The sequence below is a fragment of the Musca vetustissima genome, unplaced genomic scaffold (genome assembly GCF_032173495.1).
Source record: "Musca vetustissima isolate MV318-11 ecotype Yass unplaced genomic scaffold, APGP_CSIRO_Mvet_v1 utg6936, whole genome shotgun sequence".
In the NCBI taxonomy this organism is placed as follows: Eukaryota; Metazoa; Arthropoda; class Insecta; order Diptera; family Muscidae; genus Musca; species Musca vetustissima.
In genome coordinates, this window is record NW_026881588.1 from 65420 (window position 1) to 82636 (window position 17217).

General features: G+C 32.7%; 1 protein-coding gene across 1 annotated transcript in view; it reads left to right on the forward strand.

Moving 5' to 3' along the window:
• Positions 1–505: 505 nt before the first annotated feature.
• The window catches only part of LOC133327523 (division abnormally delayed protein), a 196550-nt gene continuing 179838 nt past the window's right edge, over positions 506–17217 (forward strand). Inside the window, exon 1 of the mRNA XM_061536041.1 lies at positions 506–854. Within this exon, the coding sequence (XP_061392025.1) occupies positions 506–854 (349 nt within the window). The remainder of the gene's footprint in view (positions 855–17217) is intronic.

The window sequence follows — 17217 nt, forward strand, 5'->3', positions numbered from 1 at the left end:
ATTTAATAAAAAATTAAAAAAAAAAACAACAACACACAACTAAAAAATAGATTACAAAAATAAAATGAAAAGAAAAGAGTAAATCAATCGATAAGATAACAAAATAAAGTAAAGAAAGAAAGAAAAAAATAAAGCATACAAATAAAGTTCATCGAAAATAAGGAAATAGAAAAAAAAAATAAAATATAAAATCGAAACAAAATATCAAGAATGTCCATAATATAAAGAAATGTAATGCAATGTGTCTAAGATAAAAATTAAAAGCAAAAAATATATATATTTATAAGGCCTATACAAAATTAATTTGTATTACAGTGTCCTAAAAATTGTTTACCACAAATGTGCTGAAATAAAAGGCTAAAAAAATTATTAAAAAATAAAAATTTGTGTATTTTGTATTATTATTACAAAAAAATCAAACCCAAAAATTAAAAAAAAGTTATTTAAAAAGGAATACATTTTCTTACCCGCACCCTTCGTACCGTCGTAATAAATCCAACCAAAAATGGCTTTCAAACAAAATCAACGACATTCATTTTTATCCTGCCACAACATTTACAACAACTTAATGAAATTCATTGTTGTTGCCTTGGTCGTTTTTGTGGCCTCCGCCACAGCAAAAAAATTGGATTTTTCACATGATTTGGATACCGCCAATAGCTATTTGGAAACACCGCATCATCATCAGGCCTCGTCGCTGCATCATCATCAATCACACAGTCTCCATCATCATAATCGCAATCGCCGCTTACAGCGTCGCGATTCCAATTCAAAAGATGGACTCCATTGTAATGATGTTCGCGGAGACTTTGAGGCGATAGATATCCAGTTGCCGCAACATTTCAATGAAAAAGGTAATTAAAGACAAATCAAAACGGAAGGATACAATAACAACAACATTTATCGAGGATTTAAATGATTTTGTGATGACAATTTGTTTTCTATTGCAAATAATGATGGCGATTTTGCAGAATTTTTAAGGGAGAAGATTTTTTACCCATATTGAGCGAACCTATAAATCTATGGTATAGTGTGCGACGTTTATGAAGTGGGCTTGCATTTGAGTCCATATTGTTTAGATAAGAAATCAGGCTCCAAAGAAGGATTTATGTTGGAATTTATAAATAGTCGGAAATCGACGGCATTTACACTTTCATTGATGGCAGTTACTTTTAAGAAATCAGATTTTTAAACCATAGTTATCGAAGTAATAAATCGGCGTGTAGATCAAACTAGGTCAAGTTCGAATATGGGACTCGTAGGTCCACAAAAAGTTAAATTTTAAATTATATTATAAATCTAGCGAATGTAGTAACCGATTTGAAACAACCAATATACATCCCAATATTTTAACCAAGACTGTGTAATGTTTGAAGATGGGGTTTATTCGCCTACTACTCCTAGTCAACATTTTGAAAACTTTTAAATATAAAATATGTAACCAAGTTTATACAAACTCTGGAAGTCGATTTTTGATTATGGATGTACTGAACTTTGATACGATCAAAAATCATGCTTGGAGCTGTCAAAATCCGAGTGTTGGTTTGAGCAGGAAGTGGAGAAAACCAATAAAAATATTTTTGATTTTTAATGTTAGGCCGAAAATATTAGTTTGGGGAAAAAGAAATCCATTATTTTATATGAACTATAGGACTATATGCTGCGGAATGTCCGATTTGGGCCAAATATTCACTGTTTTCCTGTATGATTTGTTGCCATTTTAAAGGTAACTTCATAATGCCTCTCTCATCGAAATCCTGCTCTATATTTGCAAAAACCCTAGTTGTCGATTTTCACAATCCTCCCTATTATCAATTTTTTATCATTAAAGAAATGTGGTAATAATTGCTTGGTGCCAAGTCCGGACTGTATGGCGAATGCATTAAAACTTCCCAACCCAGCTCCCGAAATTTCTGGCGAGTCACTGCATATGTGTGTGAACTAGCGTTGTCCTGGTGGAACACAACATCTCTCGTGTTGGCGAATTCTGGACGTTTCTGGTCTGGTTATCTTCAAACGAGTTTATGACAGTAAGGATGCGAATTTAGTGTTTGGCCATATGGGAAAAAACACATAATAAATAATCCCCTTCCCGTTCCACCAAATGCATAGCATAAACTTCCTGGCCGTTAGTCCTGGTTTGGCCATTGTTTTCGCACAGGGTAATCGTATGTGATCCTTTTCTCAACTCCAGCCACCATCCGTTTTAGAAATGGGTCTATCTCATTCCGTTTGGCAAGGCTTCGTAGATGGAAATTCGATCCATCCTATTTTTTTTTTGTTAATTGGTGTGGCACTCAATCATCGAGTTTCTTTTTGAATCCAGTTTTGTGTAAATGGTTTAAAACAGTTTTATGGTCGATTTTTAGCTCCTTGGCGATGTTACGACTGCTAACATACCGGTCAACTGTGATCATTTCTCCGATTTTATCGTAATTTTCAACGACCGGCCTAATGGATATCCTTTTCTCCAACCTAATATATAGAGTAGCCTCCGACCAATAGTAGACCATGTACGCTGTCAATTACTCTCTTTACACCCATAATTGTATTCCACAATAAATTTTAAATTGACCAAGTGTTATAAAAATTTTCCATTGGTAACATCAAATGCAGAATCATAGTGCATAACAATTAATTTCAGCACATATACGTACATTTACAAACTCATCGAAAATAAAATAATTTTTTATAACAAAAATTCATCAGATTAATCACTGAACTGAATTACATTATTTTCAATCCAAACGAAAAGTGTGTGGCCTATTTCAAAATGCTGTCCCTAAAAATATTTCCATGGGATAACCAATTTCAGAGCAAGAAGACAACGATGATAATGACATCTTTCTCCTTCTTCTTCGTAATGTAAATTATGTGTTGATCTTAATGTGTTTGGTTGATTGTGGCATCTTAGGGCACCACCGTTGACACGGAACCCCAAAATGTCAATATCAATATTTCTTGTGGCCCGCCAACCATTACCATATCAAATTGATGAAAATGCATCTGCCACTGCCGCTGCTACGGCCTATTTATTTATTGATGAGTTTGACAATTTTCTAATTTCGAAATAAATATGAGTGTGTGTATGTGTATAAATTGTTGATAGTCTCGAAATACAATCTCTTGCTAAACGTTGCCTCTTTAAAATGACGACAATTTCATTCGATTAGAAACTAAAATATTTCCAGTTTTACTTCCCTAATGGCCGGGCGGTTGGCTGGTCGGCATCTTTCATTTAGTGGTTCTAAAATTATCCGCTCATTCAGTCGAGCGCATAGCAAAAAAGACAAGAATGACTAAAGTTTGAACCGGTAGACTTAACGAAGCGTAGCATTTTTAATTATTTTGCCTTCTTTTAGATTTTTTTAATTTTTTTTTGTTTCACTGGAAATATTTCACTTTGAAATTCTCTGCTCTCCATTGTGAAGTGAGTACGTATTATTAGTTTCAGTTTGCTTCAGTTTGCTTCAGTTCGTATTTCTCCTTCACTGCTGGACCACGTTTCTTTCTGAACAATGGAAGTGTGTTTATTGTGTGGCTGTCTGTCTGTCTGCCTCGAAGCTGGTGCTGCTTCGGCTACTACTACTACTACTATGGCCCCAACGAACGAATGCTTGTCGAATAATTTATTATTCTAAACGATAGACAGATAGTTTAAATGCCAGCAATTTTAATGGGTTATTAATTATCGGTTATTTTGATAAAATGTTATCGCATTGCTTGCCTTCGGATTAGTGTAGAGGGGCGGATGGCAAAAGTACGACGGGCGAAAGGTAAACACACTATAAGCCATGAGTTTAAGTTTGAACATTTTCAAAAATATACACAGAGAAGTGGGCGTAAAGTTTCAGAGCGTTTTGAATATTTTCCCTCCTAATGATTGATTAAATATTTAAATACAATTTTCCAATTGATTTATTTTTAACGAACTTTGAAAATGCGGCTGGTGTAAAAAAGAGAAGTTAAGGCTTTTTGTTAAACAATATTTTTTCTTGGAATACTTTTAGATTTTATTTTTAGTCAAGTAAAAATTTCTGGCAGGGGTTTCAATAATATAATTAAGTTATTTCCGGCAATTTAAGACAACAAATTACATTTTCTCGCCCATTTCAACGCCTAACGAATTAAATTCTACGAAAAATTCTGTGAAATGAAAAAATAAATAGATTATAATTAAACCTCTTATCAAAAATAAATTTTATAGATATGCAACTGCAATGAGCGGTTTAAGTACGTAATAAAAATGACAAAGAAGTTTCAAGGTAGAAGTGTACAATGGGGCTGGGCCGACCATTTTATATGGCATACCATAGGAATTTTCCATATTTTGCTATTTTTGTAGCGTTTTTTGGTCGAATAACATAAATAACTTGTGCATTCCTAGACATTTCCGGTCTAATGGAATGGAAATGCAAATATTAGGTTGGAGAAAAGGATATCCATTAGGCCGGTCGTTGAAAATGTCGATAAAATCGGAGAAATGATCACAGTTGACCGGCATGATAGCAGTTGTAACATCTCCCAGGATCTAAAAATCGACCATAAAACTGTTTTAAACCATTTACACAAAGCTGGATTAAAAAAGAAGCTCGATGTTTGGGTGCCAAAACAATTAACAGAAAAAATAGGATTGATCGAATTTCCATCTACGAAGCCTTGGCCAAACGGAATGTGATAGACACATTTCTTAAACAGATGATGAGAAATGGATCACATACGGCCCTATGCGAAAACGATCGTGGTCAAAGAGCGGTGAAGCACCACAAACGGTGGCCAAACAAGGACTAACGGCTACGAAGGTCCTGCTAAGCATTTGGATGGACGGGGAGGGGTTTATTTATTATGAGTTGCTTCCATATGGTCATACGTTATATTCTGTTCTCTACTGTCAACAACTGGACCGTTTAAAGATATCAATTGACCAGAATGGGCCAACAGGGGAGGTGTCGTGTTTTACCAGGTCAACGCTAGTCTACACACATCTACAGTGACTCGCCAGAAACTTCGGGAGCTTGGTTGGGAATTTGTAATGCATCCGCCATACAGTCCGGACTTGGTATCAAGCGATTATCATATTTTTCTTGCATTGCAAAATTTCTTTAATGACAGAAAAATTGGTATCTAGGGAGGATTGTGAAAATTGATTTTTTCCAGTTACCTTTAAAATGGCAGCAAATCACGGCGCATATTTCGCCCAAATCGGACATTCCGAAGCATGCTTAATAAAATCCTATAATTTATACAAAAATAATAGATGTCTTTTTCCCCCAATCTAATATTTATATTATTCCACTTAAAAGTTTTTTTTTTCGGTTGGAAAATGAGGCAAACAACTTAAAAAAACGTAACCCTTAAGTGAGGGACTATGTCATGGAACGTTTGAAAAATGCTCCAAAATTATATAACGAATGGGACGAAATCTTTATATCCTATTGCTAAGAATTTTCCACAAAAAGTTTTTTTTTTTTTGAGCGACAATCCTAAAAATGGTATATAGTCAAAGCTGGTGTTCTACGGATTCTAGGCGTAAGTCTCAGGCTTACGTGTCCAGCAAAATTCCATGTTTTTGCTGCTAAAAAGGCCCCGAAATGTGAGAGCTCGCATTGTCATGATACATAATGAGTCGTCTCCTCTTATTCGTTCTATCAGAGACAAGTCAATCGGTATTGTTGGACCATATTTTCGGGGATATGTATTGCAAAATGTAGACCAATTAATTACATCTCTCTCACTTAGTAACGCATGCTTTAATAAAAATTACCGAAATTTTTGTCAAATGCCAAATTCGGTCGAAACCTTACTTTCAAGGATCTTCCAAGGAGTTTTTACCCTTTTTGTTGCATTAAAACGAATGGAAATTAATTTTTTTAATAACCATACTTGATCCACATTAGTTTTTTATTATAGAAAAATTTCCAAATATTCAGTTGAATTTCACCTGTTTTTTTTTTCTCGAAATATTTCAAAAAAGAGCTAAAAACTGGAAAATTTTTCGCTTCCGTTAAATTCCAAGAACAAACAAAATTTTCCGAAACTCTACTCACTTTTGTTTATCTACTCATTCGTATTCACAGAAAATTTGAGTGTATATAATTAAATAGGCTGACTACCCAGTAATGATTGTGAATTATCTGACCTTGACAAGTCGACCGAACGACCAACCAACCGGACCATTCAACAAAACACCACGCACAATTGCCCACAATAATAGCACTTGGCTATCTATCTTTTAACCATGCTGGCTGCTACTAAAGATGAGAGAAAAACACTTTAATACACACACACAAACAGACGGACATATATTTTTTTATTTTCTTGATACCTGTTTTACACCAGCTCACACACTCTTTACTTGGTCAGCAATTTTTCAAACTCGAATAAAATGAAAAAAAAGATCAAAGGGCCTTAAGTAATCACCAACAACAACAACGAGTTCAGGTAGAGTTGTTGGCCAAGTGAATGAGTTAGTAAAGAAATAACAATAAACTAACAACAAAAACTACAAAATGGCAAAGAACACTAACATAAAATCAAAAGATGAAAGAAGAAAATCTCTTTGAAAACAAAACAAAAAAACTTACATAAATAGTGGGAAAACAGATAAACTGGATAATCTAATGGACATTTTAGATTTTCTGAAAATGTGTGCGGGGTTCCATTTGTGTATGTGTGTGGGTGTTTGGCAATTGAACATTTATTAAGTTAGTTATGGGATTTTCGATTTTATTTTCAATCATCGAGAAGAAATTGTTTAGAAGATATTTTTTGTAGGATGATGATTATGGCCATACATTATTGGGTATTGAGGTCAGTGCGGTATTTTTTTGGGAATTACATTTATTTGGATAATTGCAATAAAGTAGCCACATGATTTAAGAATGACGTATGTTGTGTTAAATTTAAATATACTCATTGTTATTTTTGTTTGCTTAATCACCCGGTGATGACCAACAAGTATTAAAGGCAACTCATCTATCTGTAGCCGCATTTTTTTTTTTTAATTTTCTTGTGGTTTATAGTAATTTAATGTGCCTCTATTTTTAAAATCTATGTCATTTTTAATTTGTTAGATTTGTTTTCGCAACATCAAAACTAATTCCATGCCACACATGTTCTTTGGTGTGTGTGCTTTCAGTTTTGGTTTTTTTCGTTATAGAAAATATTTTCTTTGATCTATTTTATCAGCACCTCACAAAAAGTTACGAACCCCGCAAAAACAAAATAAAAAACTAACATGAAAAGTAAATAATTTTTCATGTTCATTTCATAGCTCATCTTGTTGTTGTTGCTCTTTCTTTTTCACTTTGTTGGTCAATAATATAAAGACGTCATTATAAGTTTTTTTTTTTTGTTTTACTTATTTATCTGGCATATTCTTATTGTTGCTGGTGTTGTTGGTCCATGTGTTTGAATGTGGGCGAAAAAAATGTGTAAAACAGGGTCATTCTGAAAAAAAACTTAATGTAGCTGGAGCGTGTTTTAACTTGAAAAGAATTCGTTTGTTTCTTGTGTTCTCAATTTGGCAAAAATTAAATTATGAAAACATAAAATATTGTTCTACAAAACTCTTCAAATGAGAAATCGTGTTGAATCGTATATCATTTTTAAAATATTTTGTATAGCATACTGTACTTCAATTATGAAATTATTCGTAAGCTCTTTATCTTCTTCATAATACATATAAAGAATGAAAAAACTCCTAAAAGTATGCATCACACTTTGACATAAGAATACTTCGAAGAATTTTAGTATACAAAGTTTTTTTGTTGTTGTGATATTTGTAGCAGGACTTTAGAGGATAAAATCCTTAGAATCTGTATTCTGGGTAACAGAAATATATTAAAGCATTCCAAGGTCCATGAAATGAGCTACTGAACATATGTGATATGACACATACAACATCAAGTTTTGATGTTAAAAATTCCATATTTTCAATGAATACGAAAGCTAATATTTTATATATTTTTAGTCAAATATTGAAAATGCGAATATCCGAATTCAAAATTGATCACATTGTTATTAAAAGAATTACCCAGCATGATTTGTTCAATTTTCATACGTTCAAACCAATTTTCAAAACACTTTAAGCCTTTTAGCAACATCTGCTGATACGAAAATTATTGTGTGGGTGCCATGACATGGCACGTTTTGCTGGACCATGTTTAAGCTGCTGAAAAGGCGCTGAAGTTAGCTCGCATTTTCATGATGCCTAATGATTCGTCTTCTCTTGTTCGTCCTTCAAAGTTCTTCCTTCATGAACAACTTTCTTTGAATTTTGTTCATGAAGGAAGACCCACATGACCGATTGCTAGTTTGTTTCGGGCTCATAGGCATATATTCACTATTCATGGTCGGTGACGATCTCATAAACATTATTTAAAGCATCATAACCGTATTTTTTTTTCAAAATGTTTTTATACCAACCAATTCGATCCTCGTTTTGAGGGATTGTCAAATTGTGCGCGATCCAAGCCTGGTGATCAAGATGTATCGAATGTATCCTAGTGAAAGAAATATCTAAGAATGTTCTATTTCAGGGTATGTCACATTCTAAGGGACTGAAATAAAAATTTTCCTACCGGAAGCTTATTTCAACCGGGCTGAATTGAAGATTTACCACCGAAAACCTAATTCAGTTGGGGTAAATTGCAGAATTTCCAAAGAAAATTCAGCTGGTCTGAAATGAAGAGTTTTTTTAATGAAAAACTTCTTCAGCTGGAACGAATTTATTGGATTCCTGTAAAACAGTAATTCAGCTGGGTTAAATTGTAGATTTCCCATCGGAAAACTAATTCAGCTGGGTTGAATTGTAGAAGAGTTCACAGCGGAGACCTAATTCAGCTGGGCTAAATTGAATATTTCCAATTGTTTTTCTTTGCATGAATTACAATTAAAAATTGTGAAAAATGATCCAAAGATAATGTGTACGATTTAATCCCATTTTTTGGCAAGTTGATATTTCACCCCACTGCAAACAACACAACACATAGTCGTACATTAAATCATACTGAACATGCGAACATGAAAAATTTTCCAATGAAAATGTCAGATGGTGCAAGCAAACTTTTATGGGTCTCCTCTTCCCATTGAGGAATCAGGACCATGATACGACCGTAAGTCTGAGGCTAAGCTAAGCCCTAAGTCTGCAACATTTTGTGTGGTAATGGTATGATTTCTTTAGAAATTTCCGAATATCTCCGATATCCATTTGATCAGATCATCAAATTAATCGTCTATTTGATCCGGTAGATATAGATCGATTATCGATCATCACAACCTAGTTGTTTAGGTTATAGTTACAGATAGATCGTACGATATCGAAAGGCTGAAATATTTCCCCTGTTACTGCCCGGGTTTTGCAACCATTACTGGGCACATTTCAAAAATGAGCAATACAACCACAAACAAAACTATTTATAAAAAATGAGGATTCCCGAAAAATGCATCTTCAGCTATTAAATATGTAATTCACTTATCTTCACATTTCATTTTCGTTCAATAGTTATTAAACTTGTCACGTAGGAATTGAATAGGTTCGTTTTATGCCGCAATACAACTACAAAATCAAATATTTTAGGAAAAGGGAATAGGAAGTTCATTAAATTTCACAGTTCCTTTCGATCACCTCGGTTAATTCGGTCAATGAACGGGAAGATGAACGATAGGATCACAACGAAATGTGTAAATGAACGACATGATCAAGATCAAAACGAACTGTGTGAACAAGAACAAACAGGAAGAGGAACTAGTTGAACAGAAGAACTGGAAATAGTACGGATCGTTCCTTTTGCGGAATAGCTTTTTTGAACTATTATCTTCCTGAATAACCCAACTTTAACTTTAAGTATCAAATTATTTTTATTTGGTTTTTTTAATAAACACATTTTGGTCTTTTATATATATGTATCACGTTTGAAATGTCTATAACAGTAAGACAATTTTTTATTAATAGGCAACTACTTTTACATTTCGAATTCCCCTAAAAGTATACAACATACATTATATTATTTTGTATATTTTCATTTTCAAACAAGTATTTATAAAACATTTTTTTTTTCTTTTTCCATTTCAGGTATGTGCTACAAATATAAAATTCAACACGTTTGCAAGATAATCAGTAAGGCCATATAAGAATAATATTATCTGAAATTCTTTTATTAATTTGTCATTGTCAAAAAAAACTACTTTTCTTAATTTTATTCTATTTCAATTAATATTTGTCTCCTGATCTTGACATATTTTAGATATGAATTTGCAAAAGCAATAGAATTTAAAAACCTACGGTACTGGGCTACACCCCAATTTACCCAAAACAAAATAAGTGAAGCAAAACAAAATAAAAAAGCCAAACTTTTATCATAAATTTCCATATAAATCAAATCGTAATTCTTTTCTAAATAAAATACAAAATCTTCTTCACATAATTATTTTTTATTAATTAATAATGTCATTTTATGACATTTTGTTAAGCCTTTTTTGTTGTCACTCATATAAAAATAGCTTTCAACATAATGCCGATGACGCTATGCATTGTTCTCTAATGTGGGTGTAGGTGGATAGGGGGGCATTCAGAGGACTGGAAGTAAAGATAAATGAGTTTATTTTTTTATTTTCTATAATTCTGATTTTATAAAGGAGAAGAAAAAATGAATTTAAATAGAATAAACGCTTTATTTGTGGATAGATAGGCAGCATACAAAAAATAAAATAAAAACTTAGTCATCGGATATCTCGACAATGTGGAATTCCGTAGCTTGTTTTTCAATGTCAACGAGAATAATGAAAAACAATAAAAATTCACAAGAAATCTGTTAACATAATACCTCCATTGTTAATTTGTATTTTATGATAATTGTTTGTTTTTTGTGGAAGCCCTTTGTAAATCACCTGAAAATTGAAAATGAAGTAGAAAAAATGCAGTTTCAAGTTATTAGCTATTTACGATTATCTATTATGGTTTAGATTTCAAAAATATGACATCTAGTTATCGACTCCATTTCGAATGCCTTTCATATTTTATCATTTAATTCCAAACTGGAAATTCAATTTCTGTGAGAAGAATCCAAACAAAATATGTGTCACAGTGGCGTCAAATAGTCGTCTACCTCAGAGTGGTGGTGGAGGCAAATCGTAAAACGTTTATGTTAATTACCATTTTTCTTGATTTTTTTTTTTGGGTATATAAAGCTTTTGATGATATTCGGATTGTGTGAATAACGACTATACGCTTTAAAGATAATGTATTTATATTATTTGAGTAGCCTTAATAAATGATTCTATTTTTTTTTGGGTTAATGTGGATTTAGATATAGTGATTAAATAATAAGTGTCCGCTTCTTGGTTTCAAACTTAAACATAAATAAAAAAACATATGAAATATATTTTTCATGATATACATTTTTTTACTATAAAGTTTGAATGTTAACATTTTGTGTGAAAAACAACATTATGTAAATTAAAACCAGTCGAATTTTTACAATTTTTGACCACTTTTTGAAAAATATTTTTGATGATATTTTGTTTTTGCAAAATAGTCAGGCTGAATACCAGTTTGTTGTTTTTATAACATAACGAGGGGTAAGGCAGGGAAGAAAGATTCATCTCCCCCCAGAAGCATATACAAAAAACAAACCCAAATGTCTCTTGTAACAAAGCGTTGACCAACTCATATAAAGCTGGTGCCTCACTTCGAGGTTAACAAGGCATTTACATGTCATATCAGTTATAACATGATGAAACGAAAGATTATCTGCATATACACGGTCTTTCGCGTTGCCCCTATAAAGCGTCTAGTGGTGTCAAATCTCCTGATCTTTATGGTGTTGCCAAGATTTGTAGGCAATGAAAAATATTTTTTATAAAATCCACGCCTTAGGAAAAAAATCCACGCTTCAGGAAAAACTCTGAACATATTTTTAAAAATCCTTACCTTCGAAAATATTCTGCAAAATGTTTATAAAAAATCCAAGCTTTGGGAAAAACTGTGAAAAATGCTAAAAAAAATCCAAGCTATAGGAAAGGCTCTGAAAAATATTTTTGAAAAAAACACGATTAGATTATATTTAAAAATACAACTATTTTTACTAATTATAAATTATTAAAAAAAATAATTTTACAAAAATTAACTTAGCTGAGGACTTGCAAAAAGTATAGACCAAAAAAATATTTAAAAAAAATGTATTCCTAAGAATGGACTATAAAAATATTTTTAAAAAACCAGTGAGCGAAGCAGTATAGTCGAACGGGGCCGATCATATGATACCCTACACAACTTCCACGAAAATCTAACTTTCTGCGGTGTAATTCTGAGCGTGGGCAATTTTTCGCGGTAATTGCAACCTATTGACCGACTGGAAGCCAACAAATATTACTAATATTCAGTACACCCCTTCTAATTACTTGTCCAGATTCCCTTCACCTTGGGTTGTGTTGTGATGTTCGGCTTTCAATTATAGCCCATAGATCGATTCAAAAAAAAAAAAAAAATAAGTTTTCGGTCCATTTCATCCCAAAATTATTATCTCACCATCATCGAAAATGATAGGCATTGTCCTTGACCATAACTGGAACCTCATGGGAAATTTCAAACCCATCAGCGCTATATTCCGCCCTCCAGTATGTTAATGGCTTACTAAGTAATATTAGAATACGTAAGCAACTTTAAATATTTAAGTGTAACTCCCACATCCGAGTACATACGACCATATAATTTATATCAAGTTAAAGGACTCCTCTTGGATATACTATCAACTTCTCGGGTCTATGTCCTTCAGGGGTAAATATATACGCTATATAATATAAATTTTGTAATTTTTCACACAAAAGTCAGGTTCCATTTGCCCCGCTAAATATTGACCGATCTTTATCAAAACAGGCATGGTTATTCTTTGGCCCGATGCCCTTCTCCATGTAAAGTTGCGGCCTCTGTAGCGACCAGAAAAACTGACAAAAATTAAGTATTTGGTCCATTTCATCCCCTAAATATTAACCGATGTTTACCAAAAACAATATATCGCGGCGTTACAAACTCTTGGTGCTGCACAAAGCTATAATACCCTGACAACATAGTTGTTTAGGGTATAATAAGCACCTTTGGTTGGACCTTGAAACAATTATAAAAAATCAGCGCCTGTGGCTGGGCCATAGATATTTTTACAAAATCATTAAAAAATATTTAAAAAAAAGATCTCAAAAAATTATTTAAAAAAAATCGTGCCTATGATGTTAGATATTAGATCTTAAGAAATATTAAAAAAAATCCACGCCTATGATTTGGCTTTGAACGGGTTTAGGGTTCATTATCGGTAAGTTTGAGGTCCTAGCCCAATTTCATGACCTTAGTGTCTGGAGTTTGAAATTTTATTTCTTCCAGTAGCAATTTTCTATGGTATAGCTCCAAATATCTTTGTCCCGATTTTAAATATTTTGTATGTCGAATTCTGATCGAACTTAACGAAGATTTCTCTTGTATTCTCATATCTTCAAAACTCGCCTGTCCATCATTGTGTTTTGTTTCTGATGATGATGATATCTTCAACAGTACAGTTCGACATGCCGGGGTGTAATCGTCTACCTTTATCGCACGATGAGGTTAAAACAATATTTATTCATTTGTTTACCTTGTTATAGGAATCGTTATAAATCATATCATCATTTCTTAAGTCTGAAAAATAAATAATAAATGGCGATGACGAGACCAAAGCATTTCACCTATATACACACCACACACACACACATTTAACAACAGAAGTTTCACTTACACATATATTATTATCGGTCTTATCGGGTATAAACAAAACTAAAACAAGTAATAATTTTAGATAGGCCGGGTCAAATGTGTTTTCAAATAACTGATATAATTTTCAACATTCCATAGACACGATTAATATGATTGCAATAAATATATACGATCTGCAAAAATTCACAAAAAGTAAAGTATTTTGAAAAAAAAAATTATCTTCCAAATTTATTGATGTTTTGCTACTGTCATACACTAAGGACAACTCTTCAAGTTAGTCAATTTGAAAATCGGATTCCATAAATAGCTCAAAAAAATACATAAATACTTTTTATTGTGATAAGATATGACTTTATCAAATACGTGTGTCCATGGGTGTAACCGACCAGCCAGACAGTCAGATTTTTGGCTAAATTTTGCACGGTTGACTTGAGTATGTGTGTTATTAATTTGTTATCGAATATTGGCTTATGTAAAGTGTCATCGACTTGTGTTATCAAAAGGATTTATCAAAGACGTGAAATGTGATGCGCACTAAAGTCTCATTTTTTGTGTTTTTCGAATGTCCGTCTAAAGTTTAAGGGTTGGGTTAATGCGTATTTTTCTATTTGTTATCAAATATTGACTTTTACAAAGTGTCATCGGCTGGATTTTAAACGTTGATGCTTGCAAACGTTTCAAATAACAATAACAATTGTTGTGGAAATATTTTCACGTTTTCAATATGTAAATTGCATAAATGTATGTAAATGTATGAAATCGACTATGGAGCTGTGAGTAATATTCCTGTAAAGTGCGATGAAAATAGTGGCCTATTTTCATGTAGATCCAATTTCACTTGCCTTTGAAATCCTTAAAACTAAAAAGGAATAAAATAAAAAAATCTAAAATTTTATATAAATTATAATATTTTTTATGGCAGCTGATCATTATACCCTACACAACTATGTTGTCAGCGTATTATAGCTTTGTGAAGCCCCAAGAGTTTTTAAGGCCGCGAAATATTGATCCTAGACCCACCGATCGTCATATATCGACTAGCTGAGTCGATCTAGACATGTGTGTCCTTCCGACCGTCCGTCTGTCCATTATAATTTGTAAATACGATACAGACCACAGATATGCACCAATCTTCACGATATTTTGCATGTAAGATGGGCTCTGGCCAATGAAGACCTCTGTTGTTTTTGTTAAAAATCGGAAAATATTTAGGGAATGAAATGGACCAAATATTAAATTTCTGTCGTTTTTTTCTGGTCGCTCCTGAGGCCGCAATTATGGCCGAACATCGCAAAATGTTACATGGAGAAGGGGTCGGACCAAAGAATAATCATGTCTGTTTGAAAAAAGATAGGTCAATATTTAGAGTGTCAAATGGACACTGTCTTTTGTGTGAAAAAGATAAAAATTTGTATTTTTTAATGTATATATTTACTTCAGAAACTCGAGATGATAGTATATCCAAGGGGAGTGGTTGAATTTTATGTTGATACCAATTATATTGTCGTATGTACTCAAATGTGGGAGTTACACTTAAATGTTTACAGGTGTTTACGTACTCAGATATTACTAACCATTACCTCACTAGAGGGAGGAAATATAGCGCTGATCGCTTTGAAATTTTCCATGAGGATCCAGTTATGGTCAAGAATAATACCTAATTTTCTGCGATGATAAGATTATAATGTTGGGATAAAATGGACCGAACATTTAATTTTTTTGTGTTTGGCCGAACATCACAACACAACCCACGGTAAAGGAATCTGGTCAAGTACTTGGACTGAATATTAATAATATTCGGAAAATATGCCAGTATAAGGAAGAAGTGTTGTTCACCTCTAATCAGCCAAAAGGTGCAAACTATTGCCCTGGCTCGCAATATACATCCGCAGATAGATATATGTCCGGGGTAGTTGTGTAGGATATCGCATGGTCGGCCCCGTCCGACTATACTACTCCGCTCACTGGTTTATTTCAATAAATAGACATTTTCTTTTAATATCAAATCCTGTAGATGAAAATTTTCGTGACCTGAAGAGATACTTCATAGGCACTTGTCTTGCTATAACCACCATTGTATGCAGCATCTGATTTGGGACATTTTGAGAATTTAAATCATAAATTTTTATTCGCATTGGATTTCATAATAATGTTGATGTTGTTGTTTTTATTTGTTTTAATAGTTAATTTCAATAACAAAATATTTTATTTCCTATTTCAATATTTTAATGTGCATGTTCAGATATATATTTGTGTGTGCGTGTGTTCTGTCGGCTTCTTACTTGCCATGCCCATTTAGCAACTGTATATATAATTTTTATTTTATTTATTTTGTATAATAGATATATTTACACTTACCTACCTACACACACACACACATCCATACATCAATGTTGTGTTGGCGAGTATCAACATTTTATTTATATGTTTTTAATATTTATAAACAACAAATAAAAACGAATTATTTGCATTTTATAATTCATGCAAATATTTTGCTAACAGAAGCAAAATGTCTTTTTTTTCTGTTTGCACCACCCCCTTCTCAGATATTGTCTGTCATTCCGATAAAGTCCTCGAATAGAATAGAAAAAACTGCATAATACGATTTACACTGAAATAAAATACATTCGCTTTTGTTTACTGTTGCTGTCGGTGACGGCGATGATGACGACGACAACGACGTTGATGGCAACAGAAGTGCGACAGCGACAAATAAATGTGAAAAATAGTTGGCTATTTGTTTGCATATTGGCAATAAATATAAATATATACATACATGTATATAATACTGATTATATATTTAAATAAATAAATACAAACATTAGACACTAGTAGAAAGGGTTTAAGTGGATGCATTTTTAGAAATTTTAACTGATTTCAAAATATTTTTATATTTTGTGGAATCAAGCAAAACAACATCAATGTCTATTCTTCTCTTCCAACAAGTTCGTCATACCCCTGGATGACTGTAAGCATGCTCTGACAGAAATTTGAATTTTCAGCAAAAAAAAAAATGTGCATCAAATCCTCAACGTTAAATCAACTGTTTAATTAAAAATAAAAATAATTTTTATTACAAAAATTAATTATGAAAAATGATTGAAAGGTGGGGAAATTGAAAAAAACCTATATCAGCATCAATACCACAGCTGTCATTCAAAATAGTTTTTTTTAATTGATAAGCTTTCAAAAAATTCACTTGTGCAACAATGTATGTGCATACCAACATGCCAACATTTGCCTTAAGCGTCAAAGTATGTTGAAATGCGTTTTATTTGAAATATTGATTATTTATAAATATAATAGGCAGGTGCTAGGTGCTTTGGTAATACACTCTACGAACAAATTATTTCATCGCAGAGGTGAGCACTCTAGGGCTTTTATAGGTCGTTAATGCAATAATCGTCTATAATGGAGGACCTCGTGATTTTCTAAAGAAGAGGAACTAATAGTTATCTATAGAAGAAGACCTCATG